A 24,583-nucleotide genomic window follows, 5' to 3' on the forward strand; every position below is an offset into this window, starting at 1 on the left:
GCAGCACCGCGCTCTTCCCGCGGTATGGGGGGCTCTCAGCACCGGCATTCCCTGCAATAGCGAGCATTGTCTCCTGCCTGGCCGTGCTGACGAGGGGTTTGTTCAGACGCCTCACATCGCTCCCACAGCCCCTGTTGTGAGCACAGAAGCCTGGATGCAGCAAACCCCTGGATCCCAGAGAGCAGATCCCAGGGCACCCCCCTCTCCCACTCCTGTTCCCTCTCGGAGGAGCTGGAGGGTGTTTGGTCAATCCCCAGTTACGTGCATGCTGCAGCAGTGAGCAGGATGTGCTGCTGCACAGTGATCCATGAAGGTCAGCCTGGCCACATCCTCGTCCCTCACCCTTTTCGGAGCAATGGACTGTGGCACCTTAACTCATTTGTGTTTAGCTTAAGGCCAGGTTGGACACAGGGGCTTGGAGCAACCTGCTCTAGTGGAAGGTGTCCCTGCCCGTGGCAGGGGGTTGGAGCTGGAGGAGCTTTAAGATCCCTCCAACACAAACCCTTCTATGATTCTGAGTGGTTATTTCCTCCTGTCCCTCAGATACAGAGGCTTCAAGAGCTGGTTTGGAGAGAGGTTTCAATCATTGGAAGGCTGATGCTGTTCTCCTAAACAGGATGCAGTGATACTGGCAGCATGGGTGCCAAGTCTGCAGCTTCAAGGTGCTTGGATTTGGGTTTTGCATCCCAATAAGATCAATAAGAACCAGAAGAGCATCATCATGATTGAAGGAGAACGGCCTGCGCTGGTCATCCTACAAGAGAGCTTCCTGCAGCTTTGTCTCCAGAGCTCTGTCTGGGCGAGTTTTAAACCCCATTCATGGTGGGCTCCCTTGACAAAGCCATTCTGGGCTCTAAAATAAGCTCCACCAGCAAAGCTGTTCCTCGCAGCGTGGAGTTTCCCATGGTGAGGATCAGTGTTTGTGCAACAGACGTGGTGAGCACTGGTGTCCTCGCCTCAGCAAACCAGGAGGGCTGAAACCCTCTCCTTGGGACCCGAGGGCCAGCAAAGGGCTTTGGTGACCTGGTTGTGGTGCTTGGATCTGCTCAGGCCTCACATGCTCCACCACGAGCTGCCGGCGTTCACCCGGCTGAAGGGGCAAAGCAGCTTGAGCAGTTCTCAGGACGCGTTGTTCAGGCCCCCAGGGTTGAAGGGAATCGCTGTTCATCCGCCCCTTTGCTGTGATTTCATCCCCATCAGCTTTGCGAAGGCGTCTTTGAACTCTAACGTGGAGCCAGATTTATTGTCTCAGCATGATCCAGCCACGCTTTGGCTGCGCATCGAAATGTGCTTCAGAAACCAGGCACAGCCAGAGCGTAACACCAGGAACAGGAACCGGCTTTGAGACAAGAGGGTTTCTTGTCTCTCTAGACCTAAAAAGCAGCCCCTTTATGAGGAAGAGAAAGGGAAATGTCCCTGTGGGGCCGGGCTGACGCCGCCTGGAGCAGGCAGCAGCCGGCCAGCACTGGGGCAAGCTGCTTTCATCTATTTTCTCTCTCCCTATTTATAGAACATGGGAGAAGCGGCCGGGATCGGGATCTGTGTCCCTGCTCCTGCCACAGCTCTGTCTGGCTGAGCCAAGGCAGGGGCTGATTGTGGTGGGAAGAGGCAGGAGAGGCCCTGAAGGCTGAGGGCACTCTAATTGCATGCTGGCTCTGCTATAGCAACCCAAAGCATGTTTACTGAGGGCAGTGTGACTTCAGCTGTATTCTTGGAGAGCATTCCCTGGTGGCCCCAACCAGCATTAACTCCCAAGAGACGTGCTGGCCACGGAGCTTGAGCATGGGATCTCGTCTTGATAGGAACAACATTTGCATGGTCATTAATGGGAGATGGTTAAATGCGATACATGAGTTGGAAAAGAGGATTCAGCCCTTCAAGGGGATGCTCAGGAGATAAACTAAACGTTGTGGGAGCAAAGCTTTGGAATACCTTGGTCCTTTTTGAGCGCAGGGTGCAGGCTCCAAAGCCGGTTTGAGACTGGGTTGGTTTCCATCAGCACCCTGCACCTTCAGATCATCTAATGGAGAGAAAAGGAACCAGCTTTCATTTTATCTTCCTTTTCCAAAGAAAACCAAAGACCCCATTTCTCTCTCCCTCAGAAGCAGCAACGTTCAGGTTGTTTTGGGAGCTCTCAAACCTGCCGAAGGTCGGTAGGGATCCAGTTTGGACCATGGAGCAGGACACCCGTCATCCGAGGCTGCACCTGAGGTGATTTGGTTCTTTGCTTTAGGACAGCATTTTCCTTCAGCTGGATTTGTATTTGCAGGGCCATGATTCACGGGTGCCTTTGGCCTCTTTCCCGGCACAGGCTCCACATCTCCAAACACTGGCAAGCAGGGAATAGCCTGACCACAAGTATGTCAACAGAAACCAATATCTACCCCACCTGCTTCCCCCCAGCTCCGCCGCAGGGGTCTGGTTACGCTGAAGGTGGCTTAGTCAGCGATTGCAGGTGATAAAGTTGTGTCTCCATCATCATCCAGCCCAAAGGTCCTCAGCAAACATGGGACCATGCTGGCACCAGTGCAATGCACATGTGGGAGGACACATGTGGCTTCTCCCCATGCCAAGGAGGTCTGTGCCTGAGGCGAGTAGGAGTTTCTCCACGTAGACCCCAGATGTGCTGTTGGGGATAGGAACCAACCAGCTCCAGGGCCAAAGTCAACCTTTTCCTAAAGAAGCCAAGGATATAGAATGGTTGCTGAAGGGATCTTAAAGCTCCTCCAGTTCCAACCCCTGCCACGGGCAGGGACACCTTCCACTAGAGCAGGTTGCTCCAAGCCCCTGTGTCCAACCTGGCCTTGAACACTGCCAGGGATGGGGCAGCCACAGCTTCTCTGGGCACCCTGTGCCAGCGCCTCAGCACCCTCACAGGGAAGAGCTTCTGCCTCAGAGCTCATCTCAATCTCCCCTCGGGCAGGTTAAAGCCATTCCCCTTGTCCATTCCACGATGAATGTACCCAAAACTGGTATTAAACAGGAGCAGGCGAGACAGAGAACTTGACTGCAGACATCTCATTTCCTTAGGAAATCAGGCTAAAAATAGGACAGAAACATAACGGAGACTTCTTTCTCTTGTCACTCCCCAGCTGGGAATCAGCTTTTGTCCTGAAAGCTGAGTTTATTGCTCTTGTTCTTGTCTTCTGGGCTCCAGATGTTGCCAGGCATGGACGTGTCTCCCACCAGCAGTGGGAACATGGTGGTGAGCGGCTGATGTGCAGGAGGACCCACGTTGGGGATGGCAGGGTGAGCTTCTCTCCCATGGGCAGCAGCCACGCTTCCCGTCTCCCATTGGAGGTGACACCCGTGTGGGCACTGCCTGCGTGCTCAGGTCTTCTGCTGGCGCCAGCACCGGGGACGTTTGACACATGATATGGTCTATAAATACCGGTGGGTTCCTGTTACCCTGAGCACCATCCAGGGCAGTGCAGATGGGCTGTGCCCTGCTGTGAGCCGGGGCACACAAGATGGACATTCAGAGCTGCCCCTGCCAGGAGAATGAGTAAAGACCTTGGAAGAGGGGCCAGATCCTGAGGGCAGGCACTGGACCATGCCATATCCAGGTCAGGTCTGTGCTGGTGGGTTTGCAGTGCTGGTGCCATCCATGCCGCACAGGCAGGCTCCATCCTGCAGTTTGCTGAGTGCGGTCAGGATGTTTCAGGTCTTCTCCTCTATTCCCAGCATGTTGTGTCCTCCCCAACATGCACCCATTACATGTTACCTGTGCCCACACTTGTGTGTACACGTGTACGCAGCCCCCTGCTCCTGGGGGAATCCTCACACTGTTATTTAACAGCCTTCCAATGCTGCTGCACCAAAGCAGGTTGGAAAAGACCTTCAAGCTCATCAAGTCCAACCATTCCCCCAGCACTGCCAAGGCCACCACTAACCCATGGCACTGAGGCCTCGGCTACACGGGGTGTGAACACTTGCAGGGCCGGTGGCTCCAGCCCTGCCCTGGGCAGCCTGTTCCAATGCCTGAGCACCCTTTGGGGAAGGAATTGTTCCTCAGCTCCATCTAAACCTGCCCTGGGGCAGCTTGAGGCCGTTTCCTCTTGTCCCATCCCTTGTTCCTTGGGAGCAGAGACCAGCCCCCTCCTGGCTCCATCCTCCTGTCAGGCAGTTGCAGAGAGCGAGAAGGTCCCCCCTGAGCCTTCTCTTCTCCAGACTAAACCCCCCCAGGTCCTTCAGCCGTTCCTCATCACACTTGTGCTCCAGGCCCTGCACCAGCGCCGGGGCCCTTCTCTGGCCCCGCTCCAGCACCTCAATGTCTCTCTTGTAGTGGGGGGGTTCAGCCGCTGGTTTGAGTAGAGCCAGGATTCACTCCTTGCTCATGGTGCAGGCGAGGGCTGGGTGATGTGTGGAGCATATGGAGCTGCTCGGCTGGGTTTGGGACCACTCTGTGCCTGCAACGTGGAGCAAGGGGAAAGGCTGGGGCTCTGAGCCAGCTCCTGTCTTGTCTTTATTAACTTCTCTTGCACGCAGAAGCAAAGACAAACGGTGATTTGTCTTTGAGGCAGCCCGCGCCGTGTTTCCCCCCTTGGGGAGCTGGTTTGGGGCTTCTCGACTCTTTCCTCGCTTTGCCCCGTGCAGGGCAGCAGCTCCTCGGGCTGCCGCTGGCGAAGGGGCCGCTGAGACCCTCTCGGGAGCTGTTCGCGTGCGGGGAAACTGAGGCACGGCGCCCGCCCGGCCCATCGCGGGAGGGAGGAGGAGGAGGAGTTGGGCATGAGCCGGGGACCGCCCGCACCGACCCGGGGCTGAGCCCGGCCCTCGGGGCGGAGCCGTCGGAGCAGCGCCCGCCGGAGCGGGGAGTGCCGGAGCCCCAGCCCCGGCCCCGGCCCCGGGATGAGCTTCCCGCGGCCCCTCCGCCGCTCCGTGAGCCTCAGCCCGGCCCGGACCCTGCGCCTCGTCGTGCTGGGACAGAGCGCCGTGGGCAAGACAGGTAGGACGGGGGTACCCGGCGTCCCACCCCCGGCATCACCCCCGTAACCTCCCCGGTATCTCCCCGCATCCCTCGGCATCCCCCCGCGACGTTGCTCCGGCCTCTCCCCGGCCATCCCTCTTGTATCTCCCCCGGCATCACCCGGTATCCCCCCCGGTAACCTCCCGCCCTAGGTCTCCCGCGTCGAGCCCCCGGGGTTGGTTCCCCCGGAGCAGTTCCGTCGCGCCGGGATTGGGATGGAGGGATGATCCATGTGGACCCGGTTCGGTTTAAGGTCACCCGGTTTCCAGGGGCTCCTCGGGCTCTGCAGCAGGGGCTCGTCCCGGGCTCGCTGGAGCCAGGGAGCTCGCAGGAGCCGAGCTCAGGCTTGGGCTTGAGCCGGTGCTTTGAGTTCGGTGCTTGTTTCCAGCGAAGCGAGGTTTGCGGAGCCTCCGGGTGCAGCGCTGGCTTTAGTTTTCCTTCAGGAAAACTCCCTTTCCCCGCGCTTTGCCCAATGCTCCCACCTGCGGGGATTGGGATGCTGAGCCGGGAGCACCTGAGCTCCCTCCTTCATCCCCCTCCTGCCCCGGGATCACTCTCCCGCCCTTCCAGCTCCTCCGTTCATGGAGTGAGAGTATCCTCCGCTCCTGTTCTGGGCAGCATCCAGCGTGCCTGGAGCAGGGATGAGAGGTGCCAGTCACTGGGAAGGAAAGGTGCGTGTCCGTGTGGGTCCACGATGTTTGCATTGCAGTGGGGCAGGGGAGCAGGGATGCCCGCAGAGCCTGGGGGACACGGCCATGTCCTTGGACAGGCTTCCTGCTCCATAGAGGAATAACCACGGCAGCGGTGGCACCTCTGCCTGGCTCGTGGCCAGCGGCTCTGGCTGTTGGTGCTGTTGTGTTTCCATATACAGTAACCGGCGAGCTTCCTGCCCGGAGCTACTGGAAAACCAGGATTCCCTGATTGAATCAAAGGAGACTCCCAGGTCTGGATGAGATCCCGGCGCCAGGAGCAGGACCCAGCTCCGGGGGTATCCAGAGCACAGGGGGGTCCCTGCGCCGTGTTTGGCCTCAAAGTCCCTGCGAGCAGAGGGAGCTGTGAGTGATGGTTGTACAGAGCAAAGTGCTTCAGCTCACCCCCACCAGCCTGAATCCATGAATCCCACCGGTGTGGAGCCAGCATCTGGGGGCTGTGGGTCCCTCCTGCAGTACATGAGAGGCTGCTGTGCTTCCACCATAGGGTTGGATCATGCCGAGGGTTTTCCATGGATCCTGGTGGTTGCGTGTCTGTGGCTCTGCCCCGCAGTGGCTCAGCTCTTCGTGCCCTCAGCAGTGTGGGTTTTGCTGTCCTCTTGGGCTGTGGTGGTGACACAGACCATGAGATCGGGGCAGAGGGAGGGAATCGATACCCGGCTCGTGCGGTAGAGAGCCTGGAGCGTGCCAGGAACCAGGAGCAGCCCCTTGGAATGGCGGGAACATGATCCCCTGCAGGCCTGACACAGGTCTCTGTCCCCTTGGGTGCCGTCCTGCACGTCCTCTCCTGCAAAGGGACACTGTGGCATCCCCGAATTGCTGGGTCCTTCTGTCTCTGAGCCCTTGCACCCACTGGAGCTGGGGACCAGGACACCTCTGGGTGGGGAGGATGGGCTGCAGGAGGTGGCTGGTCCCCGAGACAGGGGGAGGAAGGGGTGCGACACATGGAGATCCCCTGTTCTGGGGAGGGGAGCAGGGGGGTGAAGGTGGTTTCCATCCAAACCCATCCCTGACCCACCAAGCTCCCCATCCTGGCAGGATGGAGTGGACCCAACGCCAGAGCATCACCTGGGCGAGCTGTTGGCATCCACCTCTTGGGAAGCAGAATCCAGGTTGGGAGAGCTGAGGGGGCTGAGGTGGCTGAGAATCAAAAGGGGAATTAACATCTGGGGAGCTGCAAGAGGCGGGGGTGTGGGGGGAAACCGAAAACCTCAAATCCCAGCAAAAGTCTTTGGACTTTTGGAGCAGTTTGGAAATCTTCATATTTGCATCCAAATCTTGGGATCCTCCAAGCGGATTTGGGTGCAGACCCATGGATGAATCCCATCAATAGTTTAAAGACTTGGTCTGCGTGTAAATCACCTGCAGAGGCTGCAGTTACCTCCGCTAATGTGAACTGTGCTGTGCTTCCAAGGAAAGCTCTGCTTAGGGAACACCAACTGGAGCTAAATGATGCTGGTCCACATGGAACATGAACTTAACCCTTCCAGCTTTGGGGCTGGCTAAGGAGAGCCCTTTCTGAGGTTACTTATGTTCAATATGGAGGGAAAAAGACCCCATATAAGGCTCATGGATGTGTCGATGTCTCTGCCCGCATCCACATCTCCAACTGGCAGCTCCGCTCGTGTTCTTGTGCTCCAGCCAACTTTTAATCAATGTAATTGGCTCCTCTTCTCGCACAGCACCATGTGCTCCAGCCCTGGTGCCTGCCTGATGCATGACACACAGTCAGGTGCCTTCTAGAAACCGAGCCTGGCTTCCATCGCACTGCCCCTAGTGATGTGGTCACCTCCTTGAAGCTGCTGATAGGAGTTTCCTGAGGGATCCTAGGTTATCTCCATGGAGCAGTTTTGCAAAATGACATGCTTGTTCCATCAAATCCCTGGCTTGGAACCCAGAGGCAGCTTGGAAGGAGAAGGGATGGCGAATCCCTCCAAACAGGAGCTGGGCAGGAGATAGATGCTGGGGCTGAAGGAGGAGACAGCCTGGCTTGGGTGGGATGAATGCACAGATCCTGCCTGGCACAGTGTGGGGGTAAGATGTGGGGGACATAGGAATGGCTTTAACCTGCCAGAGGGGAGATTGAGATGAGCTCTGAGGCAGAAGCTCTTCCCTGTGAGGGTGCTGAGGCGCTGGCACAGGGTGCCCAGAGAAGCTGTGGCTGCCCCATCCCTGGCAGTGTTCAAGGCCAGGTTGGACACAGGGGCTTGGAGCAACCTGCTCTAGTGGAAGGTGTCCCTGCCCGTGGCAGGGGGTTGGAGCTGGAGGAGCTTTAAGGTCCTTCCAACACAAACCAGGCTGGGGTTCTGTGATTCTGTGGCATTTGCTGATGGCCAACTGGGGCAAACAACCCTTGACTCTGTATGGGGAAAGCGAACTGGGTGCATCAGTCCTGCTGGTATTGGCTTCTCATCACCTTGTGCTTTGAGGGGGTTTAATACCATACCCTGGTTACAGTGACCTGCTCTGTCCCAGGCTCCTCACTCCTGCCTTGCTCTTGCTGTTGTTTTTTCCCTGTTTCCGCTCATTTTCCACCAATTTCACACTCTGCTCCCATCGTCTTTCCAAGCTCGCTCACAGCTTCTCCACTGCCTTTCACTCCTGTCCTGCACAGCCTGTCCTTTACCCTCAATAACCCCGTTAAGGATCCATTACCGTCATTAATACCTTGAAGAACTTAAGCATGCTGCCATCAACTGTGCTTCCCCCAGCCTCCCCACCATGGGGTTCTCTGCCTGCACCAGGATGCATTTTCCCAGCAGCTGCATTGACCAGATGTGATGTACAAGAGGGTTTTGTGTTGAAAACATTTGCAGCATCAGCTCCCAGGCACCAAGGAGCAGCCGGGAACCTATTTGAATCAGCTTAGACCAGGAGATCCAAGTGTGAAGACGAGTTTTGTGGCCTCCCCCTTTCCAAAGGCAGAGCGAGGTGTTCCTGAAACAACCTCTGAGAGGGTGCTTGTGCTGCCAACTGTTCTCCTCACAAGGCAGCTCCCCTTCTTGCTGTGTAGGGAAGACCTGAGAGCCAGAGGAAAGCTCGCTCGGTCTGCAGGGGTGGAGAGCTGCTTCTGGGGGTGCTCATGCTTTCCTGCACCCTGTTGCATCCTAAAAGCAATTCCCTGCAGAAAGATATTCCAAAGGGTGGGCATCATAGAATCATAGACTCAACCAGGTTGGAAAAGACCTTGGAGATCATCAAGCCCTACCATGGATGGTGAAGGTGAGCAGATGAATAAGCCTTTGGCTTGGCCAGGGGGTCCTTCCCCAGCAGAAGGGCTCTCGGGAGGTGCAGTTGGTCTCTTCTCAAGACCGGTCACTTCTCCTCCAGCGCAGAAGCTCCTTCAGTGCTGGGGAGCTTTACTGGGGCAGGACTGGATCCTGCACCACCTCCTCTGAGGTTTTCTGGTGTGTGCAAGGTTTGAACCTCCCCCTGTGTTCGCTCTGTTCCCCCATGGCCCAGAGCTGGTTCCCACAGTGCTGCTGTTACCGAGCTGCTCCTGAATCATCCCCGGGCAGCCAATGCTTCCAAAGCATCCGACCCGGAGCTTCCCTTTGGTCCGGGCCAAGCTGTGAACCCACATCCCCACCCGCCCCCTCGGTCTCTGCCAGTTCACCACCACCATCATTATCCAGCCTGGTCGGGGTGACCCATTTCAGCTCAGGGTCTGCACATGGTGCCCTCGCTCTGTTGTTGCTCCTTGGCTTTGCTGTCGTTCCTCCTTCCCTGGGAAAGCCCAGGAGTGACACTCGCCCTCTGCAGCCCCCGGCTCCAGGCTGTGGGTTTCCTTTCCCAGGCAAAGGAGTTGTCTCAGCGTAAGCCCTTGGTGTAGCCTTGGGGGCAAGTTCTCTGCAGTCGGTGAACTGATGCAGCCGAGCACCACCCGCTCCTCCTGGCCTCTCCAGGATCTTCTCTTCATCCCAAGCACCATCAAGGCCTCCTCACAGCTCTCCCAAGGCTGTTTCATGGCATGCTCCAGGCTTGTAAAAAGTCAAGTTAAAATATGTCAGCTTTGACTGTGCTCTTTTCCTGCATTTTCCCTTGGGATGCTGCTGTGCTCTTCCTGAAATGAAGCTGGGAACAGCCTGGTAGCATCTCACCTGCTCTGCCCATTTTCACAAGCACCAGTGTCCCATTGTCACTCACCAGGGGTGCCAGCATGGGCACAGTGATGGTCCTGCTGCAGTGCCAGGGAGGCTTCCCCACGTGCCAGCTCTGGAGCAGGAGATGGGATAAACCCCAGCACGAATCAGGGCAGGGACAGACGTGGGTTTGTGTCCCTATGGCCACATCGGGGACCTCTTGGTGCTCTGTTAGCGGCAGTGACAGGTAACTCTCCAGCTGCCTCCCTGCCCCGCTCAGCCCAGCAGGACTCCCAGCACCTCCAGATTGCTTCATTGCTTAGAAAACCTTTGCTTTTCCCCCTCTTTCCCATTCCTGAGCCAGCTGAGCCTAAGCCCTGTCTCCTGTCCCCACTGCAGGAAGCATCCGTACAGAGACCATGCACCATGGCAAAGGAGTCTCTGACTTTGTTTTGTAGCCCCAGAGATCCTGCCCACCTCCAACGAGCCCTTGCTCTGGAGCTGAGCTCTGTGTCCTTCAGCCTGGAGCGAGATGAGGAGCTGCAGTACTCAGTGACGAGAAGCCCTTGCCAGTTTGATGGAGCTGTTGGGCAAGCCTCCAGCCCAGCAGACCTCCACCAGCCTGGCATTAGGGTGTAATTTGGGCTTCACATCTCCAGCCTCTGGTGCAGGGAGATGTGATAATCAGATAAAGGGGTTTAATTGCCCACACTGACGTGCTGTGGCTGCTCCTGCCGTCCCTCACCCCTGCAAGGAGGAAAAATGGGGCCAAATGATTCAATCCCCATGTTGGGGCTGTGCCAGCAGATGGAAGATGGTGTCTTCCCATCCCTGGCAGTGTTCAAGGCCAGGTTGGACACAGGGGCTTGGAGCAACCTGCTCTAGTGGAAGGTGTCCCTGCCCGTGGCAGGCGGCTGGAGCTGGATGAGCTTTAAGGTCCCTTCCAATACAAACCACTCTGGGATTCTCTGGTTTTCATAGCAGGGGGTTGTTTCATCCCCTGCATGCTGAGAGCTGCAAGGATGGAACAACGGTCCCAGCTTCTGCTCAGCATCCATGTGCTGGGAACACGAATTCCTGAGCTCAGGCATGGCAGGAAGCTGATGTGCGCCCAGGGATGGGCTGCTCCTTGCTCATCTCCTCCTGCTGCCGAGCACCACCTCAGGGTTGGTTTTGGCAGCACATGGCTGGTGCGAGGGACACCTCCGGCTCTGCTGTGCCCTGTGTTCCTCCAGCTTTGGCCGCCTGATGCACCCCATGGGATCTGGTGCCAGCAGCTCCCTTCCTCCTTGCCATGTGCCTGGGTCAGGTTAAACCAACAGTGCTGAAGTTCATGGGACCCATCCAGCAGTTACAGCACCAGCACCAGCAGAGCCTGACCCAGCACTGATGTGCTCCGTGCCAAGCTCACCGCTGGAGGCCATGGAGGGGATCACTCACCCGGCATAAAGCTTCAGCAAGTGCATAAATCAGTGCAGGATCGAGCCAGGAGATGCAGTTTATCAGCCCCACCATGCAGGTGTTTGCTGCTGACAGTGGGCAGGCAGCTCCGGGCAGAGGTGCTGGGCAGAGACCTCTTCCTCTGCCTGGAGCATCCCATCACGGGCTGGGTTTTGGTCCTCGATGCAAACACTTGCAGCATCCCCACTGGGATGTCTGCTCCTGGTGCCCATATGGACACGTTCCATGAGGTGGGGGTAGGTCTTGCTCCATCCCTCACCTCAATCAGCTGCTGTTTCGCTGCAGTTTGACTATAACTGGGTTTGTTGTGGTTTCTTGCAGCACTGACCGTCAGATTCATCACCAGGAGATTCATCGGAGACTATGACCCAACCCTGGGTAGGTGAAGTCCTTTCTCTTCTTTCTGCTGCCACTGGCCCAGCCCGGGACCCTGGTGTGCACCCAGCTCCTGGCAGAGCCAACCCTGCTCCCAAACTCACTGTATTCACTGGCTCTTGCATCCCTTTTTCCTTCTGTGTTGGTTTTGTTAAGGCAAAAACCTGTTGGGGTGAGCCATTGGCATCACACAAGGAAGCACAAGGGCCATCCTCAGCAGTTTGCTGGGAGGTGGCTTTAAGGCGAAGGAGGTATCTGAGCCACTGGAGCAGTGGGTAGTGCCTGCCTGTCCTCTAGGTTTGCATTTGGGTTTGAGGGTTTTGGGCACTGAAGCCACATCCCTGCTGAACGTCCCCTAAGTGCCCGCTCAGGGGCTGTGCCTCCTCCTGCTGAATCCCACTGCCACCCACCAGGATGGGAATTTGGGAGTTCTCTGTGTTGTTCTAACCCCGCTGGTTCCCAGGGGGCCTGAGGGAAGGGGCTGGTTTGAAACACACCCCCTCAACCCCACCACTGCCCTGTCTGTCTGTTCCATCCCCTCCTCACTCGGTACCATGAGTGATGCCTTTCCCTGGAGCACAGTTTGTTTTTCCTCTCTGCCTCATGTTGTGCTCGCTCCATGTGATGTGACAAACCACAGAGCCCACATATGCATGTTCCTGGTGCTTCCTGTGTTGGAGGAGTGGGAAGGGGCCTGTTTATCCCATAGGCAGGCAGGTTCTTGCCCTGTCGTGCCTGGCACACGAGCCCAGCGTGACCAGGCTGCTCCATCTACCCGAGCACAGCGTCCTGCAAGCACGTGGTTGCTAAGCAGAGTGTTGGTGCTTTCATTGCCTGATGATGCTAGTGAAGCTTGAAGGGGTTTTGTGCTGGAAGAGCTGACCAGATGCCACCAACAGTCACTTTTGTTGCTTGGTTAGAAAGGAGCCGCTGCTCCACTGCTTCAGAGCAGGAGCTCAGAGCTGGAAGGGCAAAGGGCTGGTGAGGAGCTTGAGTCCTCCATGGAAAAGGGCTTTGGACAAGGGCCTGTAGGGACAGGACAAGGGGAATGGCTTTAACCTGCCAGAGGGGAGACTGAGATGAGCTCTGAGGCAGAAGCTCTTCCCTGTGAGGGTGCTGAGGCGCTGGCACAGGGTGCCCAGAGAAGCTGTGGCTGCCCCATCCCTGGCAGTGTTCAAGGCCAGGTTGGACACAGGGGCTTGGAGCAACCTGCTCCAGTGGAAGGTGTCCCTGCCTGTGGCAGGGGTTGGAACTGGAGGAGCTTTAAGGCGCCTTCCAACACAAACCATTCCATGATTCTATGAAAACAAACCCAGCTTCTCACCCCCTCCTGCTGATCCCCCCTTCCTTTGCAGAAGCATCACGCCACGACCCCTCTTTGCTCCGACACTTGGGTCACTGTTGCCCTTTTATTTCCAACAAGGTGAAGGCTGCCTGGGTGCTTGCTGCAGGGCTCTGTACCCATCAGAGATGCTGGGCTCAATGCCATGGGCACAGGGTGGCCCTTCCCAGGCATGGGGACAGGCTGAGGACAGGCTTGAGACATGGACTTAAAATAGAGGCTGCATGGGCTGTAGGTTACAGCAGGTGAAAATCAACTTCTCCAGCACAGCACTGAGGGCACTCGAGTTGTTGTTTCCTACCCAGGGGCTCCTCTCACACCTGCCTCTCCGTCTGTCCTCCTGCAGAGATGATTTACAGACACGTGGCTGTGATTGATGGGGAGATGGTACACTTCGAGATCCTCGATACCGCGGGACAGGTGAGCTCCTGCTGCTCTTCCACAGCTTTAGTCTGCTGTAACCGAGTGTGGCTGCCCCATCCCTGGCAGTGTTCAAGGCCAGGTTGGACACAGGGGCTTGGAGCAACCTGCTCTAGTGGAAGGTGTCCCTGCCCGTGGCAGGTGGTTGGTGCTGAATGAGCTTTAAGGTCCCTTCCAACCCAAACCAGTCTGGGATTCTATAGTTCTATGTGTTTATCTTGGAAAAAGGATGCTTTGAAGAATTTATGCCTCTCTAACACCAATCACTGTGTGGCTTCAGCTGAATACTTCCCTATTCCCATTACCAGTTGGAGGAGCCACCAAGCACTGGGATTGCAGCAGCAGAGAGCCCTGCGCTGGCTTCCCATCTAGCAGCATCCCTGCCTCTGGGTACCCACTTTAGCAGCACCAACTCTCCCCTCATCCACACCAGGATGGGGCTGATCACTGTCCCCATCTGTCACTTTGCCCCCCCAGCAGATCCCTGCCCTGGGTTACCTGTGTGGCTCTGCACATCGCTGCTGTGTGCAAGCCCGTGGCCAGAAACCTTCAGGGAGATGGTGATGGCCTCACGGGAGGTTTCTAGGTTCCAGCAGTGTTGGTACTGGGAGGTGTTTGGTGTTAACAGGAGGTTTTCTGCCCGGCAGGAGGAGGACTCGCTACAGATAGAGGAGAAGATCAAGTGGGGTGATGGCTTTGCCGTGGTCTACTCAGTGACAGACAGATGCAGCTTCGACGAGGTGATGCGGCTCTGCTTCCTCATCAATCACATCCACTCGAGCCCCCGACGCAGCAGCACAAGCGACCAGCCGCCCGTCGTTATCGTGGCCAACAAGAAGGACCTGCAGTTCGACAGGATGGTGTCCACAGAGGATGGCGAGAACCTCTCCAAAGCCTTGAAGCTGCCTTTCTACGAGATCTCCACCCGGGACAGCTACGAGGAGCCCGTGGCCGTGTTCAACGCCCTCTACCAGGAGCTCATGAGGCAGGGGCATTTCTCCCCAGGCTCCTTCAAGAGGAGGACAGTGTCGAAGCTGATGGAGAAGATCCCAAAGATGCAGGCCAGCTCCACCTCGCACTCAGCGGGTCGGAGCCTCAGCTTTAACTCCTTCAGGGACTACATCCCCGAGTGAGCCGAGGCGAGGACAGAGGGACAGGTTTTATCCTGCTGCTTCAGCCCCAGGGCCAAGGGGCAGCTCGTGGGGCTGTGCTGGCTCCTGGAGGGAAGGGTTAGAGATGGGGAGGGTGGGATTGGGGCTCAGCAGCCTTTGGAAGCCTGTTTTCACAGACAAGCTTTATGCCAGCAGGGTCGATGTTCTTCACCCATCTTTGGTCCTTCTTCCTCCTCCTGCATGGCTGAAGTCAGCAGTGAAGGTGGTTCGTGGTGACTTCAGTGGTGTTGGTTCAACCCTTGGAGGCTCAGCAGTGTTTCAGCAGGGATCAGACCCTGCACAGACACATCTGTGTGGGTTTTCCCTCTCCCCTGACAAAGCTGGCTCTGTTTGTGTCCCGGAACGTGCACCACAACACTGGGGTGACCCCAGGGTGGCTCCAGCTCCAGGGCAGCCATCTGCCATCCCTGCCCTGGGGAACATGGATGTTGTGGTGGGAAAAATCCCCTGGATGCTCAAAACCTTTCCAGTGCCATGGGGGTCACTGCCCACATCCACTCTCTGTACCCCAGACTCACTGCACAGGTCAGTGGGTGGTGGGGGGCTGTGTCCCCATGGTCTCCCCAAGGAGCCCATTCACCATCCGCATCCACCAGCATCCATCTCTCCAAGCCCAGCACTATTTTCCCATCCCTATTCTCCCTTGGGTTTGTGACCTGAAGCCACTGCAGAGGGGCAGAACCCCCATTCTCCTGCCTATGGAGAAGCTTCTCCATCCCCGCTGCCTATGGGCTGGCATCAAGGGCATGTTTAAAAGCAAACAGGGATTTGGGGGGGGAAAAGCCTCTTCATCCCCGGCTGCTCTGGAAAACCAGTTATCAACATTTGAGGCTCCTTCACTGACCCTGTAAATACAGTCCCAGCAAAGGGCAGATGCTGCTGCTCCATCTCCAGCTGGAGGCATCACGTCTTCGGTGCTTTCCTGGGTGCTGCCTTTGGGCCTGCCCCTTGTTCTACATCTCCATCTCCACCTCTCCCGGGCAGCCTGTCTGCGAGGGGAAGCACATGGAACACACTGGATTTCTGACACACGCTGGAACCTTTGGCTGGGATCACGCTTCTGCATCCAAAAGGAACAGTATTCCCAGGGCAGCTTCTCCCATTCCTGCCTTTGCCCTTCGCCTCTCTGTGGTGTGAGCAAACCCACTGGGCAGCAGTTTGAACCATGAATGGAGCTGAAAATGATGCTCCTTGCAGGGACCCCATTGTCTGCTTGATTGCCCTATTCCCACATGGAAAACCACCATGGGCTGGGAATTTGTCTCTGCCCAGAGCTGAGGCAGTAAAGGTGGAAGGGAGCAGACTTGCAGACAGCAGCATCTCCCTGCAGCATCGTTTCTTTCCCTCCATCCCGCCCAATGCTGAGCACTGCCATGCGGGGCGCATGTGCTGGATGACCTGTGGGGTAACACCGTGTCCCCCCATAGTGACCTGTCACACCCTCTGCTGCTGCTCCTCTGACAATAAAAGCCATGTTGGCAACTGCCAGCAATGCCTCGAGTCTGCCAGTGCGGGGTGGGGTGTTTTATTGTGCTCTGTCCCTTTAGGGGTGACTGTAAAGGGTGCAGGGTGGGGAATGTACTCTTCACGTTAGGGCCGGGTATCCTTCTGTTGTCATCTCTCTGTCTCCTATGGAGCCAGGCTGAGAGAGCTGGGCTGGGGCAGCCTGGAGAAGAGAAGGCTCCTGAAGGGGTGACCTTAGAGCAGCTCCAGTGCCTAAAGGGGCTCCAGGAAACCTGGAGAGGGGCTTTGGACAAGGGCCTGTAGGGACAGGCCAAGGGGAATGGCTTTAAGCTGCCAGAGGGGAGATTGAGATGAGCTCTGAGGCAGAAGCTCTTCCCTGTGAGGGTGCTGAGGCGCTGGCACAGGGTGCCCAGAGAAGCTGTGGCTGCCCCATCCCTGGCAGTGTTCAAGGCCAGGTTGGACACAGGGGCTTGGAGCAACCTGCTCCAGTGGAAGGTGTCCCTGCCCGTGGCAGGGGGTTGGAACTGAATGAATTTTAAGGTCCCTTCCAGCCCAAACCATGTTGTGATTCTGTTTTGAGTAATTCATACCAAATAGCACAGGTTTCTGCCATGCCCAGCACTGCACTGACCTGGAGCTCCAACCATCAAGGAAATCCATCCCCTTGGACAAGCCCTGGGGACATCAGGGATTTAAGCACTATCCTTTAAGACACCCAAAACCTCTGTGGCCTAGCAAAAGGCTCGAGCAGACATTCATCATCCCAATGGGGGTTTAATCCTCTTGAGCCAGGCTGTTAACACAGCCCTGTGACGCTGGGTTTGGGCTCAGCCGCGCAGCTGCCAAAGCACAACCTGAGCCCTGCAGCAGCGTTCAGCTCGCTTGGAAATGCCATAAACCCCTGAAATGAACCCAGACAAGAGCCCAGCCAGCCCTGGCTTCCCCTGGGCAGATCCCTGAGGATTCAAACCCCCCATTGTGCTCCTGTGGCGAGCAAACCAGCAGCCACAGCAGCACTTCCCGCTGCTGACACTCAGGGTTTTAATGAGGATGCTGGAAAAGAGCAGTTCTAAATTGGTCCTTTGGCCTGACCCCTCGACAGGGTTCATTTCACCCCATGGGAGGGATGTGGGTATGTGAATGGAAGTGGGATTTAATGGAACCCTTGGAAAGAAAGCCTTTGTCTGGACTCAGCCCCAGGAAACACCTTCGGGAGCTGTGAGAGGGGAAGGGGGGTGAGATACGCAGTTCCCCGGGCTGGGATGCTCTGGAGGAAGCCCGAGGCACACACCTCAGCTTCACCCGCTGCTGAGAGGTGGAGGGAGGCTCCTGGTGCTGGGGCTCGGGCAGGCAGTGGGGGAGATGATAGAATGATTTGTGTTGAAGCGACCTTAAAGCTCATCCAGTTCCAAGCCCCTGCCACGGGCAGGGACATCTTCCACTAGCGCAGGTTGCTCCAAGCCCCTGTGTCCAACCTGTCCTGGAACGCGATGGATGGGAGCGGAGCAGCCTGTGCGCAGGACCAGCCGCCGGGAGCAGCATCCTCCCCGCCCCGGGTCCTTGGGAGCAGCGCAGTGATCCCTGTCCCGAGCTCACTCCGGCGCTGGTTTTGTCCCACAAGGAATGCAGGAAGGTTTCCCTGCCAGAAGCTCCGTGTGGCCCCTGCTGCTTCCAGGCGCAGCCCCTCATGGGGGCCGGGAGGCAGCTTGGCCCTGCTCGCTGCTGGAATTAGCCAGGAATCTCATTGGGATCAGGCTCAGCTGCATCCAGAGAGGCTGATGGGGGGCTCAGGCTGCTCAGTGTTAACTGCTGATTGCTGAGAGCCTGCGATGGCTCTCCCGGGAGAGATTCCTCACTCAGGTATAAATCTTGGCCCTCAGGGGTGGGCAAGGTTTTGGTGGGGAGGGTCACCATTGGGAGGGTTCCTCTGTAGGTGCCCTTGGGGGTGATGAATAGGGACAACCCCATGAATCCTAAATGCTTGTAGTGGGAGCTCTGCAGGGCTCATGCAGGCAGAGAGGAGGAGAAAGAAAAAGAGGAGGAATAAGAAGAAAAAGAAGAGGAAGGATGAGGAGGAAGGTCTCTGCCTTCTCTGCAGCTTTAGAGGCTCAGGGAGGTGGGTTAAAGCCAGGTCCCTGGAGAGAAGGTGCTCAGACTTCTGTCCTTGGATGTCTTGTAGCCCCTTGGAGGTGTTTGGTTCTGGGGAGCTGCAGCCTCCTTCCTGCTGAGGACAACGTCACTAAAATAACATTTAAGGGTATTTTTGGGGTGGAACCCAGGAGTGTGTGGTTTGGGGACCTCTAATAAAACCCCCACCCTTATGGGGGACTAGGCTTCAGGGCTGTTTAATGACCCATGCAGGAGGGAGAGATTGATGGAGCTGGGTATCCTGTGCTGATCCTCTAGGCCAATGTTCCTGTGTGTGGATGGAAATGCCACCCCTCTGGGGACATGTGGCTGTCCAGGAGGTTGTCCTGAACCTGGGGACTTTCGATGTCTGGGCTGTGATGGCTCAGGCCCATGGGGAGAAGCTGAAGAGTTTTGGTCTCCTCATCCCAAAGGCATCTCCAGGGCAGTGATTTAATTTGGCAAGGGTGCAGGCTGCAAATGTGCTTACCAGACTGCTGGGAAGCTTGGAGGAGGCAAATGAGCCAGTAACATCCTCTCCCCACAGCTCCCTGGCCTGCTGCTCGCCACCAGCAGCTCCCTGGCATGCCAAGCCTCCTTGTTATCCCCCTTAACCCTCTCTGCACAGGCCTGTGCTGGAAAAGCCACAGGAGGGGGTGATGTGTGGGCTGAAATTGGTACATATGGCTTTAGTTTCCCCCTATGTTGCACTTGGGTTGAGCCCTCCTGAGCGGGACAGGGCAGGAGCTCTTTGCACTAATGCTCAAGTCCTCTTGGTGCCTGCTGTTCTGCTTACACATCCCATATGGTTTTGGGGAGCTTCCTCACAAATTAAGCCCTCTTGAGGCTGGGACTCAACTCCAGCAGCAAAGCCTTGCTCAGGCAGGAATGGTAAGGCTGGATTCAGCAGGAGCTGGGATCACCTCTTAGCAAGGGGCAGCCTAAGAGGTGAGGCGGAGCTGCTTCCTCTTTGCAGCTGCAGCCTATATCATCAATCTGGTGCCTTTATTTGTGTATGTATGTGTGCAACATAGAGGGTTTTGCTTTTTGAAGCCTTTTCCGGGAGGAGCAGTGTGTGGATCTGGCTTTGCTGCAGCCCCAGGCCATTTCCTGGGGTGAAGAGGAGAGTGGAGCTGCTGGCAGCATCTTCCAGGCAGGTCCTGCTTTTAGACACTCAAACCAAGTACAACCTCTCCCCTAAACCAAAGCCATTCACTAAGCTCAGAGCAGAGAAATGGAGCTTGTTTGGGTGTTGCAATGCTTCCTGGTGTTAAGGTACCCCTGTTGGGTGCCTGCGTGCTGCTGGGTCTGAGGGTGCCGGAGGGCAAGAGCCTGATCTGGGTGATTTTCCTTGGCACAGGAGCTCCTCAATCTCAAATCAGCAGTTTTAGGTGGGTCTTGTGCTCTGAGTGTGGTGGGCTCATGGGCTCAATCTCTGCCACCTTCTCGCCCCTCTGGTGTCCCCTAAATGTCAGGGTTTGCCTGGGGTGAAAGCAGGGACAAAGGGGGCTGTTTCCAGGTGCAGGGGATGTGGTGGGGTTGGGAAGGGACAATGCCTGAGCGACTGTTTCCAACCACTGTTGCTATTTCTGTGCCCACGTTTTCAATGTGAGTCCTGCTGCTCGTTTATTGCTGTTATAAATAGCTGTGAAGTTGCCTGGGAGTTCATGAAAATTCGGGAATGTTTCCAGGGGGAATCTGGGGCTGAGATCTAGGGTTTTGGGAGCTACATCACCCTTCTTTCTTGCTTGCTTTTAAGCTGTTCAATAGCTTAGCTCTAATAAGGAGCACTGAGAGTTTCAGCACAGCCAAAGGCTTTTGCTGGCCCTGAAAGGAAAGGCTGGGAACTGCAACCAGGAGAAAAGCAAGAGGAAAACCCCCTCCACAGCCCATCAGCTGCCTTGTTCCTGGGTCTGACTTTTAAGGCATCTCACCCAGGTCAGGCAACCACAGGCAGGTACCACAGTGGAGGCGAGGGCAGGAGGAGGGTACATAGAATCCCAGACTGGTTTGGGTTGAAGGGACCTTAAAGCTCCTCCAGCTCCAACCCCCTGCCACGGGCAGGGACACCTTCCACTAGAGCAGGTTGCTCCAAGCCCCTGTGTCCAACCTGGCCTTGAACACTGCCAGGGATGGGGCAGCCACAGCTCCTCCGGCATCCCTGCTGTCAAGCTCTGGGCAGTCTGCTTCGGCTCACACTCTATCTCCTGGCTTGTGAATATAATGTTTTTTGGGTGGAGGCTTTTAAGGTAATGTAGGATTCATCCCCACAACAAGAGCTTGGCCAGAGCCTGGGGGATGAGGCTGCACCCCCAGGGAAGAGCAAGGAAAGACGCCAAGCCCTGGAGGCTCTTTGCTGCTCCAACAGTTTCCTTTGTTCTGGGCCAACCACACATCTTTTTTGTTTGATTTTTCTTTCTCTTTTCTCCTTTTTCTCTTTCTAATAATAATATTTAAACCCATCCAAACCGGGCTCCCCAGTGCAGGCTGGGTGCACCACTGGGGAGCTCCGGCTGCCATCACTGGGGCTTTGAGGCTGTAGGAAAGCACTGATGCTGAGGACTGGTCCTCCCTGAGTGCAGCCCCTGCTCCTCATCTCGTGTGCGTGGAAGATCCCTGTGGATGCTGGTGCTCTGTTTTTCCAGCCAGCCCGAAAGGTAAGGACAGGATTTGTTTTCAAAGGATGCAGTATGTCATATGCAGGGCATAATGCAAAGGCGGCCGCTCTTAAGGGTTGCTCATTCTAAATCCCAGTGGGAATAAGCTTTACTCCCTGTTTTCTGGGTGTTTCAGCACAAAGCTTTGATTCCTGAGCTCTGCTTATTGGTGCTGGGGGGTTACATGTATTTCCATGCACCCACCACATCCCTTCCCTGGCACCAGCAGCCCACGGGAGCTGCATCCCACTACCCCAGCCAAAGCCCTTCAGGTTTGGGGATCAAAGTCCTTTGGAGGTGGCTTGGACATTCCCATGGGGTGTAAAATGGGAGACTTGGGGTCTTTTCAGAGCTGCAAAGTCAGGAAGGGGGAAAAGATTCCCTATTGTGCAGAGAAGGAGGTTTAAATCTATAATAAGCCCTCAGCAAGAAGAGGGGGTGTTGGCTTGCTGGGAACTGGTGAACCACCCAAAATGTGTTTTCCTCCTGCGGCTGGTCAAGGAGAGGTGGTTTTCCTTGGCACTGTGAGGAAGATGGAGTGAAGCTTTGACCTGCTGTGGGACCTGGGTCATGCTGTGATTTGGGATGGGCAGGAACATCAGCAACACCATTCCTCCCCTCCAAAGCAGAGGAGCTGATGGGAGGGCGGGGAGGTTGTTCAGCCCCAGATCTCCTCACGCAGCCGCCTATTTGCAGAGCTGGTGGGGGGCCCCTAATCTGGCAATATATTGAGTTGCTGAAGCCTCCAGCAGGATTTTCCCTGGTGCAAGGAAGATTTGAGCTGCTTTTTCAGAAAAGCTTTTAAAATATCCCAATTTTTCCCTGGGATCCCGCCTGGGAATTCCACCCTCCCACCCCCCAGCCCCTGCATCAGCAACTACCACACTCCCCATCCCTGGGTTCTCTAATCCCATCCTGGAGCGGGTCATGGCCCCTCCGCTGTCCCGTGGATGTGATTTAATGTGTGCCATGTGACAGAGCTTTGCCTTGAGCTGCTGCTGCTGCCAAATAACCCCCTCGGTCGCCCCCGGGCCCTTTTTGGGTGAGGAATGGGAAACTGCTGAGCCCTGAGCAGCTCTCCTGGGTTCTTGAGGCTGTTTCTACACCCCCTTCTCTACCCTGAACCGGAGGATTAAACCCCCCCATTCACTGGGGACCACAGCCCCATCCCAAAGATCACTCATCTCTGCCCTGTCTCTACATGCTTTTAGCCAAACCATGCTCTTTGTAGGGCAGATGGGTTTATAAACCTTTTAAGAAGGCAAATGTCTCACTGATAACTTGGTATCTCAGGTTTATGTTGCAGCTGAACAACTTTGTGTCCCCAGGGGATTTATTAACTGCTGCTTGTTGCCTTCTTGCAGGCTGTAGGGTGTGTGGGGCAGTGTGAGTCCCACAACCCTGCCCATGACTCCTCTGCTGGAAGAAGCACCCTTCTTCCTTCTGTTTTAATGTATTTCCCTTTGTTTTAACTACTTTTAAATAACCCTGACAGCTTTTTTTGGGAGGATCCCATGAGAATCATGACCTTTCTCGTTAGCATCTCACACCCAACCCTGGCTCCATCCCCTGTAGCTTTCCTGTAATCCCTCCTGACCTGGCAGCTGGAGGGATCCTTTTCCCAGGTGATCCCAGCCCCGGTTTGGATGGACATTGTTGTCCCCATCTCATCTGCAAGCTTGCAGTGAAGCCTCATTCTTCCTCTTTATCCTGGATCCAGCCTTTTCTCCCCGCCCCGGAGCCCCTGCCAGTGGCCGGGAGATGCTCGTCCCGACAGAATCAACCCATTTTCCCCTTCATTCCTTGCTGGATATTGCTCCAGCCAAGATCACAAACTAATCCTGTGGGAAAGGCCCCTCTGGGGGCTTATTTGGGCTGCACACAAGAATTCTCCCTGTGGATTTGGCCATCCTGAGACCTTCCCAAAGAGCAGCATCCCTGGGGTGAGTTGTGCATTTGTATTTGGCTTCAGGGCTTGGGGCTGTTGGGGTTTTACCTGGGTGCAGAACAGGGCAGCTCTTGGAAATCTCGGTTTGGGGTTTGGCAGCCAATAGGTTGTAATAATCCTTGTGAAATCCAGGTCTTCCCTGACCCCCCGCAGGCAGGGGGAAGGCTGGTGGGATAAGCTCCTGAAGCATGGAATAGTGGATGGAAATCACAGATTTCCAGTGTTTTCTGCAGTGGTGGGGATTGAAACAGTCCCAGGCGGCTGCTTGTCTCTGCAAGGGTGCTCTGCTTTGGGTGCAAGCAGCACCCTGTCCTGCAGCACCCACTTCTGTAGCCCTGGAGGTGACATGGGGAGGTACAACAGCTCATTTAGGCTGAGAAAACAGGGAGAAAATACCCCCAGATATAATAGTAATAACAATTAGAATTCAAAGAAGGGTGGGGAGGCTGAGTGCTGCCTCTCATGTGGATTCTCAGGTGTGTAGGAAGGGCTCAACCAGAGGCATCTCAATAACTTGGCAAAATATCTCTTTAAAACTATTCCCCTATAAATAAATATAGGGAAATCTGTCTTTTTAACATGACATTTTTCGTGTCCTGCCCATTTCCCATGTCAGTGTTCGGGATGCTGCAGCCCGCAGGGAGCAGGGAGGGAGGGAGCCCGCCCGGTCTCGTCTTGGGTAACACTCTTGGGTCAGTTTGGATCAAGTTGCCTCGGTGAAGGTGTCTGATGTGGCCAGGAGGAAAAACTACCCTGGAAGAGAGGAGAGGAACCTGGCAGTGGGAAAACAGCCGGAGCTGGAGCGCTCATCGAGGAGCACCTGGGGCTGCTGAAGCATCTTTTAATCTGCATTGAGGTAAAGGAAACACAGCTCCTTTGTTGGGAGATGGGGGGTGTGTGTGATGAGGGGTAGCCTGAGCTGGGGGAGGTAGCACCCGGCCCCAAAAGGTGCTGAAGTAGTGGGGAAAGCAGCAGCCCTTGGGGCAGATGGGATACAGGAGAAGGCATCGCACCCCATGCGGCCATCACTGTGGTGGGTCCTGCCCAGTCTGGAGCACTGGGTGCCTGTTGCTTTGAGTGAGGGCTGTGCCCATGGGTAGCTTTTCTCCCTGCTCAGTGTGTTATAGAAACACAGAATTCCCAGCCTGGTTTGGGTATGGAAGGGACCTTAAGCTCATCCAGCTCCAATCCCCTGCCAGGGGCAGGGACACCTTCCACTAGAGTAGGTTGCTTCAAGCCCCTGTGTCCAACCTGGCCTTGAGCACTGCCAGGGATGGGGCATCAAATACCAAATCAGGTGAGATGGAAGGAGGCTGGAAAGCTGGTGTTGCATCCCACCCTTTCTCCAGCCACCCGTGCAGTACATCTCCTGCACCCCTCAGCTATTTACTGCCTCTTTGCACACAGAGGCAAAGACATGCTGCTGGGACAAGCCAAACCTCAAAGGTCCACAGAGGCTCAAGCACTGCTCTGTCTCCCCTTGGCTGCTGCCCTGCGCTCTTGGCCACCTGTGTTCTCCTCTGGGGCCCCACTAGTGTTGCTGAGTAGATGGTGCTGATTGTGCCAAGGGGTTGAGCTGACACCAGCACCGGGTCTTGTGCTTGAGCTGCATCCACAGCCAGCACCGAGCCTGGCACTGGGGTTTGCTGTGTAGCAGGGCGCAGAGGGAGGCTGCAAAGAGAGTTCTCCCACCTTTGGATTGCTGCAAGGCGAAAAGAGTTGGGGCTTAACTTTTTTCTCTGTGAGCATTCTTTGGGAGCAAAGAAGAGGTTTTGGTGCAATCCAAGCAGGTTTGCTTTCTTGTGCTGCTGCAGGAGGGGAGAGGAAGAGGAGCCGGAGCATCCCCCCGCGACCGCACC

At 56.1% G+C, this 24,583-nt stretch overlaps 1 protein-coding gene across 1 annotated transcript; it reads left to right on the plus strand.

Moving 5' to 3' along the window:
* The first annotated feature begins 4,821 nt into the window (after positions 1-4,821).
* LOC115606637 (ras-related and estrogen-regulated growth inhibitor-like) lies at positions 4,822-16,028 on the plus strand. Its single transcript, XM_030482930.1, has 4 exons — positions 4,822-4,945; positions 11,541-11,597; positions 13,283-13,356; positions 14,004-16,028. The coding sequence occupies exons 1-4, from the start codon at positions 4,849-4,851 to the stop codon at positions 14,487-14,489; spliced, it is 714 nt and encodes a 237-aa protein (XP_030338790.1). The 5' UTR covers positions 4,822-4,848; the 3' UTR covers positions 14,490-16,028.
* The last annotated feature ends 8,555 nt before the right edge of the window (positions 16,029-24,583 follow it).

The sequence above is a fragment of the Strigops habroptila genome, chromosome 4, assembly GCF_004027225.2.
Source record: "Strigops habroptila isolate Jane chromosome 4, bStrHab1.2.pri, whole genome shotgun sequence".
NCBI classification, from domain to species: domain Eukaryota; kingdom Metazoa; phylum Chordata; class Aves; order Psittaciformes; family Psittacidae; genus Strigops; species Strigops habroptila.

Bases quoted from the DNA above. Each gene is read 5' to 3' on its own strand.
- LOC115606637 (XM_030482930.1), top strand. From the start codon at position 4,849: ATGAGCTTCCCGCGGCCCCTCCGCCGCTCCGTGAGCCTCAGCCCGGCC. The intron at 4,946-11,540 runs GTAGGACGGGGG...GGTTTCTTGCAG, and splicing joins GAGCGCCGTGGGCAAGACAG to CACTGACCGTCAGATTCATC. The intron at 11,598-13,282 runs GTAGGTGAAGTC...GTCCTCCTGCAG, and splicing joins AGACTATGACCCAACCCTGG to AGATGATTTACAGACACGTG.